Source organism: Leptonychotes weddellii, chromosome 12, assembly GCF_054177405.1.
Source record: "Leptonychotes weddellii isolate Sample4059 chromosome 12, ASM5417740v2, whole genome shotgun sequence".
NCBI classification, from domain to species: domain Eukaryota; kingdom Metazoa; phylum Chordata; class Mammalia; order Carnivora; family Phocidae; genus Leptonychotes; species Leptonychotes weddellii.
Window position 1 is genome coordinate 53,608,636 of NC_138380.1, and position 18,331 is coordinate 53,626,966.

At 36.3% G+C, this 18,331-nt stretch overlaps 1 protein-coding gene across 2 annotated transcripts in view; it reads left to right on the forward strand.

Moving 5' to 3' along the window:
• The first annotated feature begins 359 nt into the window (after positions 1-359).
• Positions 360-18,331, forward strand: part of AGMO (alkylglycerol monooxygenase) — a 320,330-nt gene continuing 302,358 nt past the window's right edge. The window contains exons 1-3 of one of the 2 annotated variants that reach the window (XM_081800464.1): positions 360-729; positions 2,158-2,288; positions 14,393-14,544. In XM_081800464.1, the coding sequence (XP_081656590.1) occupies positions 607-729; positions 2,158-2,288; positions 14,393-14,544 (406 nt within the window). In that variant the 5' untranslated portion in view covers positions 360-606. Of the gene's footprint in view, positions 730-1,257; positions 1,431-2,157; positions 2,289-14,392; positions 14,545-18,331 lie in introns of those variants that run through there. The other variant, XM_081800465.1, reaches the window with a different exon arrangement.

Below are 18,331 nucleotides of genomic sequence, written 5' to 3' on the forward strand. Positions count from 1 at the left end.
AGTGCTTACTGACTTTGAAGCTTAGTCTTACTGAGATTAGAGCACCCTGTCCTTGCAGGAAATAGGACTCTGTGAGGAGACAACACATAGAACACAATGTGAATTTCAAAGGAAAAAAAAAAAGAATTTTCCTTTTGTGATCTGAGTCTTGAATTGCTGTCCACTTTTTCAGAGTGAACTTTCACCTGTTAGCACTTTTTTCTTCCCCTTTCTAAGGCTGTATCATGTTTTTGTTTTGTTTGTTTTTCTTTCTGTCTTTCTTTCTCTTTCTTTCTTTCTTTCCTTTTTTTTTTTTTTTGATGTTAAGTTATTCCACCTACAATCAAAATCCAGTGTTTATCTTTGATTTGGGCTTGATTCCTCCCCTTTCCCTCCCTCACATGTCCTACACCCACTGAACTCTGAACTCTTTCTTGGTGCCTGTGTTTTCCTGTCTCTCTACACAGAATCCTCTGTTGGCTGTGTTCTCCGTGGGGCTTTGTTTCTAGCTGTTCTCTGACCAAGGGCTTGTTCTGTGCAGCTCAGCTCTTATCCTCTTTGTTCAGCCTCTGGCTTCAACCACTGAATCACAAATATTCTCCAGCTGGGAATCAGACAAGGGCAGACATGAACCCAGAAGCCCAACAGGATGTTTCAGTTTCCCAGGGAATTCGCATGATGTTTTATATGATGAAGCCCAATGAAACGTCATTCCAAACCCTGGAAGAGGTGCCTGATTATGTAAAGCAGGTGAGACTATCTGGGAAAAGGCCACTGTTGCTTTTGTCTTAATAAGTACGTTAAACACATCCTGGGGTTTTGTTCACTTTCGTTCTTCAAATTATTAAATTCTAATAAAAAATAATTCAGCCTTATAAAGGCATGGAACAACATTAGAATTTCTACTTGAATTGAATTTCTGTACAATATCAATAACCAGTTTCTCCTATTAAACTCCTCTCCTTGGATATGTCACTACAGAATATGTAAAGCTTTACAAAGTTTTCCTAGACCACAGTGGTGTTACAAATTTAGTTGTCAGAAGCTCAGTGTCAAATGGTTATATGACATCAGTAAACTTTGTAACAATTTTGGTTTTAAAGGGCAAACCACCTCCCAGGAAACTATTTCCTCTTTAATTTGGTAGAGTAGTTCTGCAGAATTGATATAGAGCTGACTGAGTCCAACTCTGACTTCCTAAGTTTGAACTTGAACCAAGTTTTCTTTGAAATTCTGAAGTGTTCAGAGGTACTTTTTACTTCTGGTTCCTGGCTATGATTGGAAGTGGAAATATCCAGAATTAGAACTTGAATACCTAAGTTCCCCACCCTGTCAAAGTTGTTCCTATAACACTAGTTCAGACCAGAAATAAGGGGAAAAAAAATGACATCAGAGAATATGTTCTTGGGACTTCAGTTTAGAAAACTTCAGAACTCATGACCAGCTTCCAAGTGAGTAAAACCCCTAACTTTTTCAGGATTTGATATTATTCCTTTCCTAGTTTTTTAAGTCGAAAAATGTGGTACTCACATCTTCATAAATCATTATTTTTCTATTTTAACACCAAACTTTGCTCAGTATTTATCATCCGTAGTGGAGCCTAAAAACACTTATTATAGCACAAAACTAAGTCTGAGTGAATAAAATTTGAATGATGTTTTAAATACACATTTTAAACGATCATATTCTCTGAAATACTTGGAAGAAAATGCTTTGTTCCTACAGTTTCAATTTTGTCATTCCTGCAATTCTAATATGAGTAACTAGAAATATGTGTATCCTAAGTGAAGCCTTTTAAGGAGGATCTGTCTTAATCATGGAGATAATAAACATCTGATTATTGTACTTATTTTAAAATGTATTTTTTTTTAGGTCTAACTCAAAACTCACCCCCCGCCAAGCTTATTGTTTTCTTGGCAGAATTATCATGGTTACATCTATGGTTATATTTCATTTCCAAATTGGATGATAGATTTTGAGCACCTGTTTAGTATATGTCTGAAATAATCAGATTTCTTTGCCTGTTGGGAGGAAATGATCCTCTAGGATAAGTATATACCTTCTCCTGCTATGAGATGTCACTCTGGGCCTCCCACTTCTGGAATGAGTAATCAGGAAATGTGGAAGAATTTCATACCAAGCACAATAGCATCTTTTTTGTGCCATTTCCTTTTCCAGGCAACCCCATTTTTCATTTCCTTAATGCTTCTTGAACTGGTCGTCAGCTGGATTCTCAAAGGGAAACCACCAGGTCGTTTGGATGATGCATTGACATCAATATCAGCCGGCATTTTTTCTCGGCTTCCAAGGTGAGTTAGTTGTTAGCCACACTGAGTGAATAAACTGAAATTCTCTAAATAAGATGGAAAAGGAACCCACTGTATGGGAAGTTAGTCTGTTTTCACATATCTACATATACCCCCAAAGTATCCAGTTACTGTCATTATTTAAATTTTTGATATTTCGTTCACCATGGATTTGTTTTTGTATTCATTGTTAAAGATATTGCTCTAAATATTATTTATCTTGATTACTGATTTTATTGCTGCCCCCTTAAATTTTGTGCCCAAGGTAACTGCTTCACTTGCCTTACCCTAGTCCCAACCCTGAGTTATGCTGTAGTTATCTACTGGGAAATTAATTTTGCCTCCGCCAGATTCACATGCTATGCAATCTGGGGTACAGACACTCTCTAGTAAAGATCACAGAAAGCTTTGAATTACTGCGTGGCCTCCCGAGTGGTCTCTAGTCCTGTTTCTAGTGCTACTTCATTTTCAGCCAAACATTTCCATAATGTGGACATGGTGAAAATTCTTCACAGGTTCCATATTGCCTAAGGATAATGTTTGAATTTTTTTCCTGATCTATAGAAGCCTTTGTCTCTCTACCCTTACTTTTTCTCCCTTCATTCTCCTTCTGCCTTTGCAATATTTCTTCCTTCATACTCTACTGCTTGCCATTGCCCAGATGTCCCACATGCGTCCCTCTGCTTGGAAGGCCATTCATGTGGCTAACTGATTCATTTCTTAAGTCTAAGCATGGACTTCTCTTGAAGAGTCACTGTGCAGCAAATCTTCTCTGTCCTCCAACACTGCTTTAGGCATCACTTCACTATGGTCCCATGGAATCTTGTGCTTACCCCAGATACAGAATTGTCACATGGCATTATGCTTACCTGTTTTTTTCCCCCAGTCCTTCCTGATAAATTTCATGCAACTTGAGAGCAAGAGGGATCTTTCTTCATAATTTTAACTCCTATGCCTGGAATGATGTCTGGTATATCCTAGATTTTTTTTAAATTTAACATTTTTATAGTGTTATATTGATGATAAGATGAGATGATGAAGGAACAAAACAGTAAACAATAAATGACCTACTACTTTTTAGAAAGAGTAAATTATAATGTAGGCAGAGCAGAAAGCAATGCATGAGAGGCTCTTCAGTGCATGAGACTTTACCAAAGGGACAGAGGGTGAGGGAAGATTCCCTTAGAATTCTGTGCTCTGCATTGCTGAACTCTGTGCTCTCCTACTTCCCACCCATTGCTTCTTTTACTTTTTTAAGAGCTTTACTTCTGACCAGTGCTCATTGCTTTGGAATGTTTCTGTGAACTACTCAGTGGGAAACCAAGGTGGATTTTTAAAAATAAAAACTTAAAGATAACTGAGAAAAGGTAGAATAATTTCATACACTTGCATAAAATTGTTTAGATAGGAAGTAAACCTAAGAGTAAAACTTCTTTCATAAATTTTACCATGGAAAAGTAGGCTAATGGGTATTAAATAATAATAGTAATAATTTTGATAATCATCATAATAATGACTCTGAAAATCTCATATGGTTGCACATTGCTGTCAGAATCAGAGGATAATATCCCAAGTTATTGGCAGTTAATTCCCCTAATATGCTAAATAAGAGTTTATAAAATTATACATAAGTTCCTCTATTTCATGTCTCCCTTGAGCAGAATTGAGCAAGAAATATATTCAGCATACTGAGAGGATATGTAGATTTGATTTTTGAAAACTACCCAGTTGGTTACTGTAGTTTATTTTGAGGAAGTTAAGTGTACAAGTTCATGGAAATCAGACAGTTGATGAACTGTAAGAATAACTTGATAATTGAGAGGTGCCCTGCAGGTACAATTAGGGATCCCATATTTTGTTGAGCTGGAATGAATTTATTAAGAACTCAAGGAGACATCAAGTTGAGTGAATGCTTCAGCATGACTTTTACTTTTTCAGGTTGGACTTTGGTCACAAGTGGAATTAGATTATTCTCTTATCATAACATGATAACTACTAGAAATAGAAACTGCATCCTTAGTACTATATTTCTGCTCAGCAGTGTGATAAAAAGGGCACAGAGTTTTAACAGGTACACAAGAATCAAATATATATATGATTACTAAAAGAGGAGAGGGAGGGAGAGAGGGAGAGAGAGAGGGGGAGGGGGAGAGGGAGAAGGAGAGGGAGAGAAAGCGAGAGACCAAAACAAAGCAGTCCTTCTGGGATGGAAACATGCAGCGCCTTTCCTTCACAGCCCACTCCCCAGAACACTCTTTAAGCTGACACAATCTGTTCACCCTGGTGCCCTTTGAAAGAAGTTGTGAACTTGAATGTGGAGCATATTTTTCCATAGTTGTATTTTGAACAGGAACAGCAAATTGCTTGTTGTTGTTTTTGTAGGTGTGGCCAGCAATTCTAAATTATGAAATGTGGATAATTTTGTAAGTTTTGCAAGGATTTTATCTTTTATAACCTTTTACCTAAAGCATTTAAGCAAAGCAAATTATCTGAAAAAGAAATTTTAAAATATTTTCATTTATTTTGTTCCTATTAAGCATGTGTGCGTGCGCGCACACACACACGCGCGGGGAAGGAAAGCAGATCCACAGGATCCACTCCACTCAGTCCCCTTTCAGCAAAAGACAGGAACTCTTAAAACAATATTTCAGCATCAGGGGGAATCCTCATGCAAATCATTAACAGCTGAAGGTTAGATTAACACGGCATTGATCATATCCTCTCCAAGGGACTAATTTCATTTTCTACACCAGCAACAGGGGCTTGCCACATTCTTAAAATACATAATTGTGAGGAAAATGGTACTATACCATTTATTAGTCTGCTTGTGAGGAATTACACTTTGGATAATAATTCCAAGTAGGCATGTGGCCTCTGACAAAAGAAGTTGTGGAAATCAAAGTGAAACCATGAACATGTTTTTCCACTTTGCCTTTCATGTAATGGAAATGCTGTATGCAGACTTTGAGGAAAAACAATGTTTGTTTGAGGATCTCAATTTCATTAATGCATAAAATTCAAAATATCTTGAAGATTAGTAGCATACTTAGCACATTGATAGAAAAGATACATACTGTGTCTTTCAAATATTTATATAAGGGAAAATATTAATCATAGACAAGATTATATCTTGTTTATAAGTCTGTCAGACAGACCATGACGTGTAATAAAAGTCCATCTGGCCTAAGAACCAGATTCTGGGCAGACCTGCATCTGTTTTGTTCTTCTGGAATCTAGTAGGCAGACTCTTCCTTGTTAGAATCTAGTTCTGAAGTTATAGACAGATATTTTTATTTATCATAGTTAAATGCAGTGGAGCATATGTAGATAATCTGCCTTTCTATCAGTTACTTGCATATGTGACTATAAAAATTAAACTTAACAAAATACTTACTAAATCTACTTTTAAAAAATCTATCTAAAACTTGTGAAATATCCTGCTACCGACTTCAATGCTAATGAGTGAAAAATAATCACATCTCTTTTTTTTTTTCCTGCTTATTTAAGCAGAACTCAATTTCCAATCCTTAGAAAACCAGGACCTCAATTTGTTACTTCCTTCCAATGTTTCTGCTTCCATAAATTGCATCCTCCCCAGAGAAATTTTTTTCCCGATATAAATATCTACAGTGTGTTTGTTTTTAATGGGTTCATTTAGTCTGTTGAAACAGCAGATTATAAATCAAATTGCAATAGGTTGAGGGATAATTTAAGTAGGTAAATTTTCAAATAAGTTGGGGACACTCCACTTTTAATACATATGGGTCGTTGCCAATTTTTACTATGGAGCTAGCTCCACAATGTTGAAACATACATAGGCACCGTTTTACTGGCCATGACTGCCATGGAATTTTCCACTCCTGACAAGAAAGTTTCAATTCATTAAAAAAAAAAATTAAAGAGGAGGAAATTAAACTTCTTTAAAATACTTTGACTCCTTGGGGTGGGATTGGAGAATAAAGGAAAATTGTATACTGGGTTTTTATACTAGACCGTAGTATCAGAAGTAGTACTGACTTTGGTGACATCAGACTACTAACAGATCAGTGCCTGTCTTGTTGGATGAGGACTTGAATCAATAGCTATTCATTGTCCAGATAAGATATAAATGCATTTATGTAATATTAATAATGATATTTTACTATTACTATATTAATGTAACTTTTTATTAACACTCCAGGGGAAGAAAATACATTTTTAAAACTTGTTGGTTTGTTAATTATATTTGCTATGGAGAAGGCTTCATTTCCTCTTAACTTTTACCTCAAACTTTATAAATAGACTTTGTCTTTGTTGTTAATTGTGGAACTTCAGAGATTGCTATTAGACTAACCTTCCCTAATGATGCAAGCAAGCTTCCTTGCACTTGCTCAATAGAGAAATGGAATTACTTCAAGTAATTTACTTCGGGCAAAGTAAAGAATGTAGCAAATTTGCTTCTTCCAAATTTACTACATTGTATTTATAAAGGTCTATGGTTTTTGTGGTTGTTATAAAAAGAAATTAAGTGATTGCTTCATCAATGTAATGTCATTTCACAGTAAGAAAAAGCAGTACAGATGTTATCTGTCTTCAGGAGGTAAAGGTTGTATTACGTATTCTGTTAATACGGAGCGAAAATCAATATTCCACTAGATGGAGCAAAAGTGGCAGTAGCTTTACAGATAGGGCAAGTCCCTGGACTAGGTTTAAGAGATTTTGAAATAAATAAACAACAAAATTTCTTGGAAAAAATCAGTATGTACTAGTCCAAATATATTTGTTTATAACTTCGTGAAGTTTGAAAGGAGATTTAGAATGATCCCATTCAAATATTGGTTTATTTTCTGATTTATAAGACAGCATTATTAGAAACAAAAATGTCCTATTGATTTTCTTCAATTTTGCATTATCTGGCCAAATCAGACAGTACACACAGATCTCATGACAGTGATGAAATAGTATAAATTGGCAGATATCCATGAGTACTGAGTACAAAATTTCACTTTGAAAGTCTCTTTGAAATTTTAAGTTTACAATAAGAGTATTACATCAAATTTCACTTGATGAATGATTAGAGCATGGGAGTATTTGAGAGTTAGAGAATTTTAGGGTCCTTTTGGCCTAATTTTCTCATACCTTAAATTAGCCCTGAGATGCTGAAGGGTGGACAACGTATCCAATGTTAACTTTCTGCTTTTGGTGATGGGTACATTCAAACTGAGATGACTTGGAGAACTGCATAGCTTTGTAATTCTCAATCTCCAATTAATATTTATTCTAATCCACTGATCCTTTTTTTTTTTTAAAGATTTTTTATTTATTTATTTGAGAGAGAGAGAATGAGAGAGAGCACATGAGAGGGGGGAGGGTCAGAGGGAGAAGCAGACTCTCTGCCGAGCAGGGAGCCCGATGCGGGACTCGATCCAGGGACTCCAGGATCATGACCTGAGCCGAAGGCAGTCGCTTAACCAACTGAGCCACCCAGGCGCCCTCCACTGATCCTTTTTAAGTCTCAACATTATAAATTAACTTCATCTTTTTTAAAAATTCACAATCAGTCCAGGCATAGCAATTTCATACCTCGCCAGATTTTATAGTAACTAAACATTGACAGGACAATTTTCTAGTTTTGAGAGAAATGTTATAAAAAAATGCTACCTTTCGTTTACCAAAGACATACCTCAGACACAAGAGAAAGTAATTCTTTGGGGAGAAATTATGAAGAAAAAACGACAATGGGAGGAAAGCCTCTATAAAGGCAGGTTGCTGATTAGAGGATTCTCATGTCTCCTTATATTTAGGCCATTTTCTTTGTCTTGCATTCAAACTTATTGAGTAAAAAGGATCTAGTATTTGGTATGTAAAACCCCTCTGCCTCCCAAAATTTCATCTCCACATGATAAAGTAAGCTCACTACATTCATACATATTACATATGTCTCTTCCCACAGGATGGAGTTTAGAGAGTTGAAGTTTGAATTCCACAGTGCAGAGTCATATGCTGGGGGTCAGGGCTGGGAGAGGACAGAGGAATTGGGAAGAAAAAGAGGAAGGAGCTTTGGTTTATGATTCAGGGTCTGGTGGGAACATTTTTGAAAATGTAGGTGCTATTTCCTGCAATCAAGGGCTTTCCAGAGCTTGATACATCATTTCCCAGCTGTATCCCTTTGCTGAATTGTTTTTAGTTGTGGGTACTTCATGGCTGTTTTTTCCCATTTATAATGGAATAGGATCATATTCATCTTGCTGATAGAAAGCAGGGAATTTAACTCCCACAGCTTTTCCCCTCTTTCCCTTTGCTTTGGGGAAGGTTTGGCTTCTTGCTAAAGTGTGAAAAAAAAAAAGTCTTGACTGTAGTATGTCAGGCATATTTCAGCTCGATTTGTGTCAACCCTAATAAGTAAGTTGACAGAGTAATAAATTGGTTGTCTGCTCAAGACCTGGCACCTGTATAGGAAATAAAAAAGTATTTCAATTGCAGGCAGGTTCTCTTTGTTTTGTAAGTGGAAGTTTTCCAGGGCCCCTCTTTCTTTTATTAAAGTCTTAGTGTCTTTAAAGCCTATTTCAACTGTCTGTGGAACTGACAAACGAGATAGCACCTTTTAAAACAAGGTTCTGAATGGATGGCACATTGATGAGCCAGGTGATTCTGAGTGTCTTGTTCACCAGTGTGTCCTCCCTGTCTCGTGTTGTACCTGGCACCCAGCAGACCCTTAACTTGAATTTATTGAATGATTCAGTGAATCCATAAGTGGATCTGCCTTAACAGCATGTACTAAAGCTTATGTAAAAAGCTATAGATGATTTCAACTTTCTGTTGTACTTTCTAAGTTTTATTTATTTTTTTTCTTCCTGGATCAGTCTTTTTTAGGGTTATTGAGTGGGACAATTTTGTCCCTCAAGAGATATTTAGACATTTTGTTGCCATAACGGGGTTGCAGGGCTGTGCTACCAGTATCTAGTAAATAGAGATCCAGGGGGGCACCTGGGTGGCTCAGTCAGTTAAGCATCTGACTCCTGGTTTCGGCTCAGGTCATGATCTCAGGTTGTGGGATTGAACCCTGCACCACGCTCCATGTTCAGTGAGGAGTCTGCTTGGAATTCTCTCTCTCCCTTTCCATCTGCCCCTCCCCTGCTCTCCCTCCCTCTCTTTCTCTCTCTCTAGAATAAATAAATAAATCTTTTAAAAAAATAGAGACCCAGAGATGCTGCTAAGCATTCTACAATTCACAGGACAGGCCCTCACAACAAAGAATTATATGGCCCAAATGGGAATAATACCAAAGTTTAGAATCCCTATTTTAGAAAAATTGTTAGATTGAACCAAACAAAATTGATATTATTCACTATTTTTTTAACCTAAGAGTTGAATTTTATATGGTTAATCCTCTATTAACGGATACTAGGGATCAATTTTAAGATTTCATAATTTGAGTAACTGTTTCCATGGAACAGACCCCAACAACAAAGCACAATCTTGAATAAATGTCAGCAGTGACACTGTTAAGAAGCCCTTGTCTAAGCATATGAAAGTTGCCAACCAAGCTAACATGCTTTAAGATAAAATTTGTTCTGTCCCCACCTTGATAAATGTTGTGTATTAGTTTGTCATGATTGCAGATCTGCTTTTTTAAGGCTCAAGTGAAGTTGCTTTGATCTAAGAGTAAATTTCTTTACATTGAGGAAGCCTTGTCAGGACAATGTCATCATAATTGCTGTGCTACTGAGTGTTTTCGATATAAACATAAAATATAATGGACATTTAACCTTTAAATATCAAGAATTTGTGAGGACTTAAAGCAAACACTGAGCCTGCGCAAGGCTACTCTTTGCTGACCTAAATCGCTCACTGAAGACCGTGGGACATGAGCTCCTGCCATGGCATGGCTACTCTTTGCTGGCAGTGGTGGAAACCGTGCAGCCACCCCATGAAAGAAATCATCTTGCCCACCAACACTGGTGCCTTTGTTCTGCCAGCAAAACTTCCGATTTGTGCTGGCAGCTAGACATCAGTTTTTGGTTGGCTCAGCTAATTCTTCCAAGAACCAACCCATAGAAAGGGTTCACTAAATCTGGACTTTATTTCTTCCATCTCCCCTTCGCCTAAAACAATAGTGTAATTAATCTGTCACTGGTTTGGAGTTTTTATTTATTTACTGACTTATTAAGAGGCATGATCCTGTATGCTACTGGCTTGTGAGATATTATTATTATAAATTCTATTCCCACAGTAAACCTGCCTTAAATAAATTATTAGCAAAGACAGTCTCTGAGCATAATTTGCCATGAGCACAATAATAAAGAACATGGATAACAAACTGGATAACAAGTTTTACATTTTGAGTTTTTGGATTCCTCAGAGTTCCAGAACAGTGTCGGAGTCCCTGGCCCGTAGCGTGTTCTATCTCATGACAGACCCCAAACTCTTGTATGTGAACATCCCAGAATGCTTGTCCTAGTTCTGTCTGCCTATCTAAAACAGCCACTCTGGATTACCTTGTCATGTATAATAGTTTACACACCTGCACAGGTTGGCTCTCTGGAGGACTGGACCGAGAAAGAGGCCCATGCAGTTCCTACAAGCAGCCCAGAGCCATTTTGATAGGGATTCTGAAATATCCAGGGCATGGCCTGGGTTGTGACAGGAATTCTGCATAGGCGGTTTCCTTTGGTCAAGACTCACACTCAGGGATAAAACTGCTCTTTCTAGCCATATAATTGTTGGAGAAGATCATTGAGAGGATGTATCCACTCGGATGACCCTCGAACAGGACTCGGGCAATCAGAGTCTCCTTACCTTTCTGCTGTCCTTGGAATGTATATTCTGCTACTATTCTCGTACTAGCAGCTGTTTTAAGGATGAAGCCTTCAGAGAGTAAGGTGTTGAGATCATCTGGACTGAATATGTGACTAGCAGGCAGGTACAGAGATCTACTTATTTTGAGCTGCCCAAGACAAGCCTTCTATGTAAATTTCTTTGCTTATTAAAACTACCACCCACCATTCTGGAGTGGTTTGCCACTTTCTTTGGTTTCTCCTTGCTCTCCACATAGAGGGGCTAATTTAAGAACCAACAATAATATCAAATTGAAAATTGGGTTTTAAGATCTGATAATGAGTAGTCCTTTTAAAAAATGTAGGCATTTGACATTTCTATTCATTATTTGTATTAATGCTGTTGTGAAGTGACCTAGTGTTTTATGTCACAGATTAATAACTTGAAGCATTCAACATATGAGACAATTTTAACGTTATTAAATCATAGTTACAGGGGCGCCTGGGTGGCTCAGTTGGTTAAGCGACTGCCTTCGGCTCAGGTCATGATCCTGGAGTCACAGGATCGAGTCCCGCATCGGGCTCCCTGCTCGGCAGGGAGTCTGCTTCTCCCTCTGAACCTCCTCCCTCTCATGCTCTCTGTCTCTCATTCTCTCTGTCTCAAATAAATAAATAAAATTAAAAAAAAAATCATAGTTACAGTCATATCATAAGGTTAAAAGTAGATTAAAATTAAAGGCCCATATCTTCAAAAGACTCAGTTACATGCTAATTCATACATACTCACTGTGTAGAGGGAAATACTACTAAAATGGTGAATTTTAATAACATACCAATTTGAGCTTCTTCAGCTTTTATTTAAAATTAGAATGCTTAACAATTTCCTCATTTGTTCATGGTTTATAAATGAATCTTTATTAAGTAGAATGATTTATTTTACATATTAATGATAAATATAAAAGAAAACATCCATTCAACCAAATTTATAGAAGTGATAAAGGAATTATTATCTTTAGTTTAAACTTAAATTTGATCACAGATAATTCCAAGAGAAAATGTTACAATTAGTAAAATTGAAGTATATGATGTATTTTTTGGAAAGTTCTTGAAATAATAATGTACAGAAACTTGGAAGCATAGATGGCAAGGCATATTCTGGTGTCTGGGTTTTAAAAACAATTATTTCTTTTAACTACTTTTTGAAAAAAATTTTTTTAAAGATTCAATTTATTTGAGAGAGAGAGAGTGAGCGTGAGAGAGAAAGCATGAGCAGGGGGGAGAGGCAGAGGGAGAGGGAGAAGCAGACTACACTGAGCAGGGAGCCCAATGTGGGGCTCCCATCCCAGGACCCTGGGATCATGACCTGAGCTGAAGGCAGATGCTTAACCGACTGAGCCACCCAGGTGCCTCTAAAAAATTTGTTTTAAAATAGATGCCTAGTTGACATACAATGTTTTATATTCGTTTCAGTTGTATAACATAGTGATTCTGCAGTTCTATACATTATGCAGTGCTCACCGTGATAAGTGTAGTTACCGTCTGTCTCCATACACAGTTATTACAGTATTATTGACTGTATTTCCTATGCTGTAGTTTTCATCCCCTGACATTTATTTTATAACTAGAAGTTTAAATTAAATCTCAATCCCCTTCACCTATTTCATCCATCCCCCTAGCCGCCGCTGCTGGCAACCACTAGTTTGTTTTCTGTATTTATGAATCTTTTTTAAAAGTTTTGTTTATTTTGTTTTTTAGATTCCACATGTAAGTGAAATCATGTAGTATTTGTCTTTCTCTATCTAATTTATTTCATTAAACATTGTCCTCTCTAGGTCCATCTGTGGTTGTCCCAAATGGCAAGATCTCATTCTTTTTATGGTCCTGTAATATTCCATTGTATATATTTACCACAACTTTTAAGATTTTATTTATTTATTTGAGAGAGAGAGCAGAGTGAGAGAGAGAGCACAAGTGGGGTGGGAAGGGGCAGAGGGAGAGGGAGAAGCAGACTAACCACTGAGCAGGTAGCTCGATGCGGGGCTCAATTCCAGAACCCTGGGATTATGACCTTAGCCAAAGGCAGACGTTTAACCAACTGAGTCACTCATTTGCCCCTATTTACCACATTATGTTTATCCTTTCATCTACTGATGGACACTTGGGTTTTTTCCATATCTCATCTATTGCAAGTAAAGCTGCAATAAACAAAGGGATACATATATGTTTTCAAATTAGTGTTTTCATTTTCTTTGGTGAGTACCCAACAGTGGACTTACTAGATCATATGGCATTTCTATTTTTAATTTTTTGAGGAACTGCCATACTGTTTTTTACAGTGGCTGTGCCAATTTACATTCCAGCCAACAGTACACGAAGGTTCCCTTTTTTCCACATACTCACCAACACCTATTTCTCATCTTCTCAACCATAGCACTCTGAGAGATGCCTCAGTGGCTCAGTTGGTTAAGCATCTGCCTTCAGCTCAGGTCATGATCCCAGGGTCCTGGGATCGAGTCCCACATCAGGCTCTTTGTTCAGGAGGGAGCCTGCTTCTCCCTCTGCCTGCAGCTCCCCCCTGCTTGTGCTCTCTCTCCTTCGCTGACGTGAACAAATAAGAAGTTTAAAAAAAAAAAAATAGCACTCTGGTGTAATGTGATACCTATTGTGGTAACTAGGTTTTTATACTTTATTTCTAGGAACACATTATTCCCTTATATCTTGAGAGTTGTAATTTATATTACTACAAGAATTATTGAAATGCTATGAGAATCCAATTTGTGATCCTAACTATAACATCTAAAAACATAAAAGTATGTGTATATGTGTGTGTGCCAAAGAGAGGAGGGAATAGAGAGAAATAAAGAGAAGAGTTAGCCAGAAGCAACTTTAATCTAAAGACAAATTTTATGGGATTAACATATTTTAAGGCAGTAGGCATTTCTGCAGTCCCCTTTAAACTTTATACCTTTTACAGTTCCTTTATAAAGCACCCTTATTGTGCTCTTCATTAAGATTTGTAAAGGAAAGTCACAGAAAGTAAGTTGTAGTTTTGTCATATTTATGTTGAATGGGTTCCATGGAAGTATTTTAAGAGACATTAAAAAAAAGAATGGCATCTTAAATTCCATGAAATTGAGAGTGTAAATAGCTGGCATCCATGATAACTATGAGGCACCATGTGAAATTGAGCCTTTTAAACGGTAGGATAGAACAGTCAGAAAAAAAGAAGAGAGAAAGAATTCTGTTTTTATATATGAATACCCTAATTTTTAAATGTTACCTAAAATGTTTTAGCATAATTTTACACTTAAAATGTGGTATAATCATTGTCTGTGAATTTTATTTTTCCAGCTTGTTTTCTAGGAGCATCGAACTGACCACTTACATTTATATCTGGGAGAACTACAGGCTCATCAGTTTGCCTTGGCATTCTCCATGGACTTGGTATTTAACTTTCTTAGGAGTTGATTTTGGCTACTACTGGTTCCATCGCATGGCCCATGGTAAGTTGCAAATCAAGGTTTTATTGATAATTTATGTTGAATTGTGTTTTGCTCATAGTAGGTATTCAGTAAATATTGAATGAATGAATAAATGAATAACATGGCTTATTTTATAGCCTATAAAGATTAATGATGAAAGTTTCGTTTGAAATTTAAGTGGAAACAATCTAGTCATTTTTGAAAAAAAGTGAAATTATTAGAGATACATTTTTCACACCTCTTGTATCTAACTTGTTAAAAAGTTGAGAAAGTGATGACTGTGGCATTACTCTTTAATATACTGCCTTCCATTTTTCTTATTATGACATGCTTGGTAGAGTCTACAGACTCTTGTACATAATATCAGACTTCACATCACAGTTATCAGAGGTCATTCAGAAGAGCTCTGGAATCCTAGGTAATGTGTGCTGTCACACATAAGCTTGATGCAGGTTCTTGGCACTAAGTCCACATTGCAAATGAAAATGCAATCATCTAGGCACTAACCATAATGCATTTCAGTATTACCATAGTTTTGCAAAATTTCTCATCTAATATAAAGCCCTCTTACTGCACTGGTTCACTGAATCTGCTTTTGGGGACTCGTAGCTGTACGTTCCAAAGAAATGTTTTGTTATGAAAAGGGAAATGGAAGAACAGGAAACAATCTAAACCTCTGTAGGGCTAAGTAGAGATTGGAGAATGATTGTAAAGGTAAGGTGAGCAAGTGGTTTCTAAGGAGGAAGAGGCGTGCAAAAGCATTTCTGAAGGGAAATGGGGGAAAGTACTAATTTTGAAAACCTACTGAAGAGTAGAACTGAGCATTTCAGTGGGTGGTTGGGTTGAGTGGGTGGGGAGGAAGGAAGGAAGAGGAAGAAATCTGGAATAATAATACAAAGTAGATGGGAGATGGCAAGGAGACCTGAGATCAGGGTGAATAACCGAGCAATGTGTGTAGGAGTATGGTGACCAAACATCCTTCCCAAAAGAGGATGAAGGAAATAGGAGCAACATAGGCAAACATTATGCTTAAGGCAGCGAAATTTTAAATGCAGCATTATTTTTGTTAAGTATTTTAAACATGTACATATAATGAAACTATAAAGAATGTTAATTCATTGAAACAATTTGAAGGGAATATATAAATTAGAAAAAGTTATTTATTTTGTGTGTGATAACCTTTGTCTTGGAAAATAATAGGTCAGCCCCTGACATCATTTCCTTGAGTATAAATGCAAGAGGATACTCCCAAATTGAACATGGCTGGGAATAAAATATGGTCATGTAGTAAACTTTGTATTTTATTTCAAAACAGTAGTTTTCTCCCTAAAATAAACCCATTGGCAAGCTTCCTCATTTTCTATACAATAAACGGGTAATGCAGAAAGCATTTATGTTGTATCACTTAATTTCAGGAGCCTTCTAATATCACACTGTCCTGTACAGATGTGTTTGTGTGGGAAATCTGCAAATTCGCTTAATCTTTAAAAGCCCATTATAACAGGAAGCAAAGAACCAACAAAATATTACCAAATATAAAACTTTTAAAAATATATGTATTGTTAAGTGCTCTCAGTTAGGGAAGAGCAATAAAGTAAAATAATAAATTAAATACATGGAATCAAGGCTGTTTAAAGTATGCTTCCCATTAGAAAATTTTGAGCCAAATCCAGTGGAGGCAGGCATTAAAAAAAATCTGAAAACCTTCTGGAAAAATACTCACCACCTTCAGGCTATGAAGTCTAATCTAAATTGAAAGACTTTTGACTTGTGAGGGAAAGCTCATAGGAAAAAAATAAATTAGTAGTTGAATGTATCAACCTTCAATATGATAGCTGACTTCTAAATTTTATGTGATATTAATATAAAATATTAAAATGGATTTTTAGAAACCTAGAAGTACACAGGAGTAAGAAAAACTTATAATATCAAGTTTCATGAGGCTCTGGGGTTGCTGAGGTCGTACTGATTAATTAGTCAAATTTATTTAGCTGAGAAGTTTGAAGACTTCTAAAATTCTAATGTTGATCTAAAATATAAGAAAAATCCCTCTTTTCCTACTTAATGTGTTACTTTCCTTTCACTACTTGTAATAAAATAATAAACTAAAAATGCATTCCACATTTGTTGATATGTTAAATGCTATGAGTTTTGAAGAAACAATATATACTTTTTATTTTTACATGTATATAAACTATTTCTTTAGTAGTCCAAATTACTTTTAGGGTTTTTGTTGTTGTTGTTTTGTTGTTGTTATTTGGTTTGTATAAATGCAGAATTTTCTCACATTAAGAGTATGGAAAAGAGTTAATTCTCAAAAACTTGAATTCGATTTCTATTCCTGTACAAAAGAACAGAGGGATATTTGAGTCTCTTATGTTATCTAAATTTCATTCCCTTTTCCTCTGGAATAATGAGAAATGAATTGCCAAATATTGTCAACTTACAGAAAAAGAAGAAGAGCACAATAACTTCTATAAAGTGCCTTGACATCGTTAGAAAGAAATGTAAAATGACACAATTAAATAGGTCTTAAATTAAAAGTAACTTCTGGCACGCTTAGTCTCCAATACAAAAGGATACATTATTTTTGTTTGTCTTTCCTATTAGTTATACTAAACATGTAAAAAATCGAGTAAAGGTTTTTAAGGGAACACTTAAAATGTAAATGATTACTACTTAGCAAGAGCAAGAATGAGCCTTCCAGAGTGCTAGTTATGGACTTGGGTCTTGTCTTGGGTGGTAGCTACATGAGTGCATGTACTTGTAAGAAACATGTTGAGTTGTGTACTTAAGATTTACATACTTTACCTATAGTTCAAAAAAAGTTAAATTAGTAAACAATCCCACCAGTATGATTTCTTAGTGAATAGTTTGAAGTCAGAATGATATAATGATTAACCCAATTTAGAAATAAGAACCAAGAAATTATTGTTTGTGACTGTAAGCATAAACACTTACCAGAGATGGATCCTACAGACATTTCTCCTTTGCAAGCTCACTTGATGTTAGGCTTTGTCAATTTAAAAGATTGGGAGGATAGGACAGAGCCAGAACAGCAGGGGCTTTGTTCCATTTTCCAGAGTGCTGTTTTTCGTGTGGCACTTAGCAGACTGATGCCCAGGGATCTTGGTAGTATTCACCCCATGGTTTATTTATAGCCTATGACTTTTGGTAGGGTCCTCTGCCCTCTGGGGGACCACATCAGAGGACTGCCTGTAATATACTCCCTCTGGGGTCTGTATACTCTAGCAAGTCTTTCTGTCTCCACCAGAGTTCCCGTGGTAGCCACAACCTCTCCAAAGATGTCTGACTCTTAGACTTGGCGGTTGTGGGGGGAGGGGAATTTTCCTAAATTCATACATGCCTGCTTTGTTCATTCTCTCTCAGCTCCATAGGCAATAACTGTCTATATAGGTGTTACTTCTGTACCACTGAACTACTCCCTGTTTCCCTCTTTCAGTAGTTAATGCCTTTTTTTTAATCAATTAATAATTCATTATATTAACTTACTCTTTTTCAAACTATTGGTGGGTTTTGTCTCCTGATTGGATTCTGACTGATAAAGTCAACCTCCCCACATATTATATAGGGTTGTAAATTGAAGTTCACCTGACTATACCTTTAATATCCCATTCTGAGGCATTGATTACACATTGAGGCTATAATATGATTTAATTCATTTCTGGAATAAAGATGTTCATCCATAAAATTGTTACAATAAGAATCTATAGAAACCCCTCAAACTCTTCATTCTTTTTTTTTTTTTAATTCTTATGTTAATCCCCATACATTACATCATTAGTTT